Below are 8,221 nucleotides of genomic sequence, written 5' to 3'. Positions count from 1 at the left end.
TGATGGGGTCCAGTTTCACCTATTAACACTTCTGTACCCGAAAAATTTGCAGCAAATTAAAAAAATATATATATTTTTACCACTAAAATATCATATTTCCACATCTCAATGTTATAAAATTCTGTGAGGCACCTATGAGTTTAAAATACTCTCTACACCCTTAGATGAATTCCTTAGGCAATGAAGTTTCCAATATGGGGTCGCCTGGGTAGGTTTTGCTGTTTTGGCACCTCAGGGGCTCAACTAATGGAACCCACAATCTATTTAAACGGAATGTGCATTCTAAAAGTCAAATAGCGCTCCTTATCATCTAATCCCTGCCGTATGCTCAAACAGTAGTGTACAACCACATATGCGGTACCGCCACATTTGGGAGAAATTGCACAACAAATTGTGGAGTCCAATTTCGTCCATTACCCCTTGTCTAAATTATAAATTTGGTGCTAAAACAGTATTTTAGTGGAAATAATGTAATTTTTTGTTCTCATATCTAAATGTTATAAAGTTTTGAGAATAACCTGTAGGTTAAAAATGCTTAGTACACGACTAGTTGAATTCCTCAAGGGGTCTAGTTTCCAAAATGAGGTAACTTGTGGGGAGGATTACTTCTGTTTTCACATGTCGAGCTCTCCAAATGCGACATGGCATTCACAATCTATTCCAGACAAATGGCACTCTTTCCTTTCCCAGCTCTGCCATGTACATAAACAGAAGTTTTTGACCATATGGAGTATTGGATGAAATTGCGTAAAAAATTATGGGGTTTGTTTTCTTCTATTATTCATTGTGAAAATGACATATTTGGCACTAAAACAACATTTTTGAAAAAAATACAATAACATTTGAAATATGAAAATACAAACTAATGTTATCTAATTCTGTGTAGTACCTGTGGGTTCAAAAGGCTCACTATAGCCCTGGATAAAATCTTTGAGGGGTATAGTTTCCAAAATGGGGTAACTTGTGTTTCTTTTTCTGTTTAGGCACATCAGAGGCTCTCCAAATGCGACATGACGCCCGTAGACCATTCCATCAAAGTATGCATTCCAAAACACCATTCCTTCCCTTCCGAGCCCTGCCGTGCGCTCAAACTGTACTTTTCCCCCACAGATGGGGTATTGGTGTACTCAGGAGAAGTTGCAAAACAAATGTTGGGCCCCATTTTCTCCTGTTAAGCTTGTAAAAATAAAAAATATTGATGCTAAAAATACATTATTGTGGGAAAAATGTTTGTTTTTTTTGTTGTAATTTTCACAGCTCTACATTTTAAACGTCTGTGAAGCACCTGGGGGTTGAAGGTGCTCATCACACATCAAGATACATTCCTTGAGGGGATCTAGTCTCCAAAATGGTGTTACTTGGGGGGCGTTTTTGCTATTTTCTTTCCTATAGGCCCCCCACCCCCAAGTCGCTTCAAATGTGATGTGGACCCTAAATAATGGTTTTATAAACTTTGTTAGAGAAATTGCTGATCAACTTTTAACCCTTCTAACTGCCTAACAAAAAAAATATTTCAAAAATTGTGCTGATGTAAAGTAGACTTGTGGAACAAATTTTATCACAATTATGAAGTACACTATGTCACACAAAAAAATGATCTCAGAATAACTGGGAACCATTGAAGAGTTCTAGAGTTAATACCTCATAAAGTGAAACTGGTTAAGTTTAAAAAAATTGGCCTGTTCATTAAGGTCCAAATTGGCTTGGTCACTAAAGGGTTAAATCTTCCACTGGTTTATTGAGGTACTGCATAAACCAGTGCAATGTTAACAAAATAAACAAGGCCTTTGTGGCCTAATGGGAAATCAAAAACAATGTGTGGCTCAGTCAGTGTTGCTGCGGGGATCCGCCCGCTCAGGAACGAACAAAAAAGTTCAGCTTTCCTTATGAAAATACAGCTCTAGAGTTTGCACCTCCAGACACATCCAACACTGAATGAGCCAGAAGGCTGTGTATGGACTCCACCCACTCTACAGATGTTCACTTAACCTAGACCAAAAAATGGGCACTTAACCCCTCTCAGCACCTAGTGTGCTAGAGCTTTTTCCTAGGTTCATATGACTGAAGCTAACAACTGCAGTGATACTTACTGTATCTCCCCACCAGTACTTTGCCAGTGACTTTGTCACAGTATGTGTGTGTGTTGTTTCACAGTGGGTTTCACTTCCCTTGGATCTACCATTCTGCACATATTGGACAAAAATATGAAAGAAGCAAATATTAATTTACAGCCAAATGACCATGCTAAAATGCTACAAATTTATCACATAATTCAGACGCTTCAGGTTTTACATCAGATTTCAACACTCTACGACATACCGTTTTCAACATATATCTGCAAAAAAAAAATTATAAAGGAAAATATTAATTTATGGGCAAACAACTGGACCAATGTGACACAAATTTGACACATAAAAAAGGTAAATCAGTCACTTCGGAAGGTTTCAGCTCTCTAGCACCTACTGTTCTGGAAATTCTACTAATAAGCAATATTTATAATATTTAGGTAGTTAACATGCATTTTGCTAAATTGTGTGAGCCCATCTGCCAACAGAAAGGCGACCTCTGTAATTGGCAATCTACACGAATAGATTTACCTCTCCTGGGTTTGGGGCTACAAATGTGAAGAACAGGAAGGATCAAGGTCCAAGTAAAAACATCAAAGAGAGGAGTGTGAAACCAAATGTGGAGGCCACCACCGACCCTATATGTATGCTTCAGAAAACGAAATTGATAAGTACTTCCTGACAAAACAAAATTATTGTGAAGATATATGACGGTGCAGAAACATGTTCTTACACCAGTCGCACATTATACACCAGTCTTCATACAAGTCGATTACATACATATGTTCTGCAACATACGTATTACAGATACAGTACTATTACACATACACACGGCTCCTCTCCGTACATGTCACACACATGGCTCTGCTCCGTACACCTCCTACACACACGGCTCCGCTACGTACACCTCATACACACGGCTCTGCTCCGTACACCTCGTACACACACGGCTCTGCTCCGTACACCTCGTACACACACGGCTCTGCTCCGTACACCTCGTACACACGCGGCTCTGCGCCATACACCTCGTACACACACGGCTCCACTTCTTACACATCGTACACACACGGCTCCGCTCCGTACACCTCGTACACACGGCTCCGCTCCGTACACCTCGTACACACGCGGCTCCGCTCCGTACACCTCGTACACACGGCTCTGCTCCGTACACCTCGTACACACGCGGCTCTGCGCCATACACCTCGTACACACACGGCTCCTCTCCGTACACCTCGTACACACACGGCTCTGCTCCGCACACCTCGTACACACACGGCTCCACTCCGTACACCTCGTACACACACGGCTCTGCTCCGTACACCTCGTACACACACGGCTCTGCTCCGCACACCTCGTACACACACGGCTCCTCTCCGTACACCTCGTACACACACGGCTCTGCTCCGTACACCTCGTACACACACGGCTCCGCTCCGTACACCTCGTACACACACGGCTCCGCTCCGTACACCTCGTACACACACGGCTCTGCTCCGCACACCTCGTACACACACGGCTCCACTCCGTACACCTCGTACACACACGGCTCTGCTCCGTACACCTCGTACACACACGGCTCTGCTCCGTACACCTCGTACACACACAGCTCTGCTCCGTACACCTCGTACACACACGGCTCTGCTCCGTACACCTCGTACACACGTGGCTCCGCTCCGTACACCTCGTACACACACGGCTCTGCTCCGCACACCTCGTACACACACGGCTCTGCTCCTCCCACCCTGTAAACCCCTCCTGACCCCACACATAAACTTCCCCTCATCCAGCACCATGACAACCAGCACAGCAGAGTCCTGCATACACTGAGGCCCCTGATCATGTGACCCCTGACTCCTCCCCTCCTGTGACCTCATCACAGGTCCTGTGCGCACAGAACAGCCATATATGTGGTGTGCGGCTCTGCAGGTGGAGGTAGGTGCTGGAGATTCCCCATTACTGGGCGGGGGCAGGGGGCAGTAACCCCTCCATTCCCGGAGATAGTGCCCCCAGCTCTGCCATGTGTATATGTACAGTAATAGAACGCTGGCTGTGCTCATGTATACAGGGGAGGGCGCTCTGGTTTGGGGACAGGTGGTGGAGATTACAGGGAATGGAAATGTCGCGTTTTTCTCCCCATAGAAATCTGGAGAAATGGAGAAACTGTAATTTCCCTAATTTCGGGTGTAATAGTTTAGAATAAAGGGATTTCCCATGAAATGTCTGTGGCGTCGGTCCTGTGCTGAGGACACTGATCCTGGAGGAGGAGACTGTGGGGCAGAATATGGAGAATATAAGAACTCATCACATTATTATAGGAGGATTGTGGGTTTTATACCATGAGGGAAATTTCCATGTAATAAAATTGTCACCTCATCACATTAAAAGAATACTTTTTCATTTCCCATAGTAACCGATCAGAGCGCAGATTTCATTTCTTCACTTATTCTGTGATGGGCTGATTGGACGTGAGTTGGAAGATCTCCTGCCAGGTCTGGCTATAACAGCTATAGAGTATCTGTACCGACTCTTTTCATGCTGCACCGATGGGTCCCAGGAGGATGAAGACTCTGGCACAAGCGCGAGCATTGCATGCCAACCAATTCCCCCCCGCGACGTCTCCCGATGCTTTTCTCATGCGCGAGCTGGCAAGTGTGGCAGTCTGGGTGCCATATTGCCGCGAGGACGAGGAGACCGCAAAGTGTGAGGGAGATGCCGCACTGAGAGGAACAGGAGGAGAGGATCTCTGGAGCTCTCCCAGCTAGTATATCCATGACGGATATACTCAGCAGCAGCAGGCTCAAGATGAGCAGAGGGAGCAGGTCTCTCATGGGCTAAGAGCTTCACAAGATGGCGTCTCACTACAAGATGATGTGGATGGGTGCCTCTCCCCCTTCTGCAGTATCAGGAAGGGTCTCCTCTGCCCCTCAAGGTTACAAAGACCTCTCTGAAAAAAATTAGATCTGAAAGGGATGGAGAAGGCATGGCTTCCCTGAAAGATCCCCCTAAGATTTCTGGTCTGGAGTGATTACACAGGGGAGTCCTCTGAGGAAGGAGAGGGTCAAATGAGTGCTCCTCCTTTATCAACCTGGAAAAGACTTCTTGCACAATTTCCTTCCAAGGGTGATTTTAAATTCTTAATTGCAGAGGCCAATGAGACCTGTAGGTTTGAGATTGCCTATGTGAGACAGGACTTACAGCATCTCGCTGGCCGCATAGACTCTCAGGAGGGGCAACATGATACCACCAGATCCCATGTTGCTGAATTGCATCGGTTATCCACTTGACAACAAAAGACTGTCAGAGAACTACGAGGGCAACTGGAAGATCTGGATAATTGGGGGAGGGGATGCAATATCCGGGTGAGGGCATTCCGGAATCTAATAAGCAAGATAATCCCAAATCAATTCTCCAGGAGATCTTTAATGCTGTATTGGGAGATCCTCCATCAACGCCAGTTAAATTTGACAGAGCTCACCGTGCCCTGCAACCTAAGGGGTCGACCCCCATATCCACCAGATATCATCTGCTGTCTTCATGACTATGACACTAAGGAAAGGATCATGGCAAAGGCTAGGCTGCAGAAAGAGATTTCATATTCAGGCACTGTGGTCCAGCTGTTTCTGGATCTGTCCCTTTTTACCCTACAGAAAAGAAAGCTCCTCAAACCTTGTTGTCCATTTTGAAAGATCTCTGGGGTTTCTCCTTTGCTTTAACAGCTTGCAGGGAAGGAATTTCAGCAATGCTATGCTCCTTAGAAAGCCTTCCAGCTTTTTTTGAAGCTATGGGATTGCAGGTCATGAAGATTGAGGACTGGAATGCTCCTTTACTGTTTGCACCAACACCACCATTGGTCTGGAATCAGAAGATGAGAAGAGATCGGGGAAGTCCAGGGGAAAGGGCGGATAAAAGAGGACTGCCTTCTAATAGACTACGTTGAGATAATCCTTATTTGTGTTGTTTGAATTGAAAGTCTAATATCTCATAATATGATGATGATGGTTTCTTATGTCCTGCTGCTTTTCTACACAAGTTTTAGTCGGTACAGACACATACAGTGCCATGCGAAAGTATTTGGCTCCCTTGAACTTTTCAACCTTTTCCCACATATCATGCTTCAAACATAAAGATACCAATGTAAATTTTTGGTGAAGAATCAACAAGTGGAACACAATTGTGAAGTTGAACAAAACGTATTGCTTATTTTAAATTTTTGTGGAAATTCAAAAACTGAAAAGTAGGGCGTGCAATATTATTTGGCCCCTTTAACTTAATACTTTGTTGCACCACCTTTTGCTGCGATTACAGCTGCAAGTCGCTTGGGGTATGTCTCTATCAGTTGTGTACATCAAGAAGTTATCAAAACTTTATGTTCCAGTTAACTATTTAATTGAAGCCAATGATAATAAAGTCACAACAATTATGATGGCTTTTGATTAAAACTACAATAACAGCTCAGCGATAAAATGATTAGTTCGTGGAACGAATGGTGTAGCCATTTTTACAAAGTGTCCCAGGAGGCACTTTCCAACTCAACTTCACCATGTTGCTCATGCTATTATAAGCAGCCTGCATGGCTTAAAAGTGCTAGAATGGCTTACAGTGTCTCTGGACTTGTTTTCCATCAACCATGCCTGGGACATCATTGGTCGGCAATTGCAAAGGGAACTGCCAGCAGTGGATCTTCATAATTTTCCCAAGTACATTCAGTGTGGTAAAACAGTCTGGGGATTTCTACTTGTGGTGCTCATACTCGATACTAATTAAATTCAGATGTTGTGAAAATTTTGTTCCTATTTTTACATTATTTGAATATCATTAATATGTCTATTCATCCAGTGATTTCTATAATTTCAAGAGTATTCCATCTTGTTGTTAAAATTTCAGTGTTTAGAAGAGTAAAAGCAAAGTTTTATTTTAAAGACAACAAACTATGAACAAATAATGAACAAATAACAACAGTTAGATTTAATTAGCCAAAACACAAGGTCTAAATATTAAGAGTTAAAATGGTATTCTGCAACCATTCACTTCCGTATCTGTAGTGTCACATGATATACCACATCTACATGTTCTATCACCTCATATGTTTCCCCTATTGTTGTTGTTGTAAAATAGGATCTTTATGATGTTGTCACAGCTCACATTCCTCCCATTCAGGCACCTTCAATATCGGATCATCTCAGTGGAGATCTTCTATATAAGAGAATTTTCATGATTGACCCGTCAAAGATGGATAGGGACAGGGACAAGATGGTGGAAAAGATGTTACATCTCACCCTAGAAATCCTCTTCCGGCTTACTGGAGAGGTGAGAGATTGCATGACGTCAATTTATGCCATTCTGATCTATTTGAATAGAAGATTGACAGAACTGTAGAGGTGAGGACTCTGGAAATGTCTGTAGTGATTTTTATTAATGTGTCTCCATAACCAGAATTACACATTAGTGAAGAAAATCTCTAGTGAGCGCTGTCAGGCCCCTGTGTCTGAGGGATGGGGAAGACCCCTGAGCCCAATCATGGGACCTCCACCTCACCTTCCGATACATGAGGACATCGATGACCAGAACATCCTAGAACTCACCTACAAGATGATTGAGCTGCTGACTGCAGAGGTGACACTGTTTGGAATGCTGGGAAATTATACAGTAACGCTATGAAGAGATCGGGGTGATGATGGTATCATTGTATGTGTCAGGTTCCTATAAGGTGTCAGGATGTCGCCATCTATTTCTCCATGGAGGAGTGGGAGTATTTAGAAGGACACAAAGATCTGTACAAGGACGTCATGATGGAGGTTCCCCAGCCCCTCACATCACCAGGTAATAGACAGGACTAAATACACACGACCTATAATTATCTGTATGGAAAGAATAAATTCAGTCCCTGTATGTGTTTCTTACAGTTATATTAAGTAAGAAGACAACACCAGAGAGATGTCCCCATCTTCTTCTTCCACAGAACTGTTCAGAAGAAAATCCTATTGTTTCTCAGGAACATCAGATAGATGGAGAGAAGGTGTCATGAGATCTCCCCTATGTTGTGTAGATGGCTGTGTAGATGGCTGTGAAGGTCTTGTGTTCAGTCCTGTTTTATCCACCAGTATTATATGTTTTATACTTGTGTAATGAGAACGGTGGAGATGGCAGGATTAGAG

General features: G+C 43.5%; 1 protein-coding gene across 1 annotated transcript; it reads left to right on the top strand.

Annotated features, from left to right (window-relative positions):
• Window positions 1-3,959: 3,959 nt before the first annotated feature.
• LOC138663990 (gastrula zinc finger protein XlCGF66.1-like) lies at window positions 3,960-8,212 on the top strand. The gene is made up of 5 exons (XM_069750387.1): window positions 3,960-3,998; window positions 7,224-7,373; window positions 7,500-7,679; window positions 7,763-7,886; window positions 7,970-8,212. Exons 1-5 carry the CDS (start codon window positions 3,972-3,974, stop codon window positions 8,089-8,091), a joined length of 603 nt encoding a protein of 200 aa, XP_069606488.1. The 5' UTR covers window positions 3,960-3,971; the 3' UTR covers window positions 8,092-8,212.
• Window positions 8,213-8,221: the final 9 nt, after the last annotated feature.

Source organism: Ranitomeya imitator, chromosome 2 (genome assembly GCF_032444005.1).
Source record: "Ranitomeya imitator isolate aRanImi1 chromosome 2, aRanImi1.pri, whole genome shotgun sequence".
Taxonomy (NCBI): Eukaryota; Metazoa; Chordata; class Amphibia; order Anura; family Dendrobatidae; genus Ranitomeya; species Ranitomeya imitator.
The sequence above is the reverse complement of the archived record's forward strand: the minus strand, read 5'-3'. Positions and strand labels throughout refer to the sequence as shown.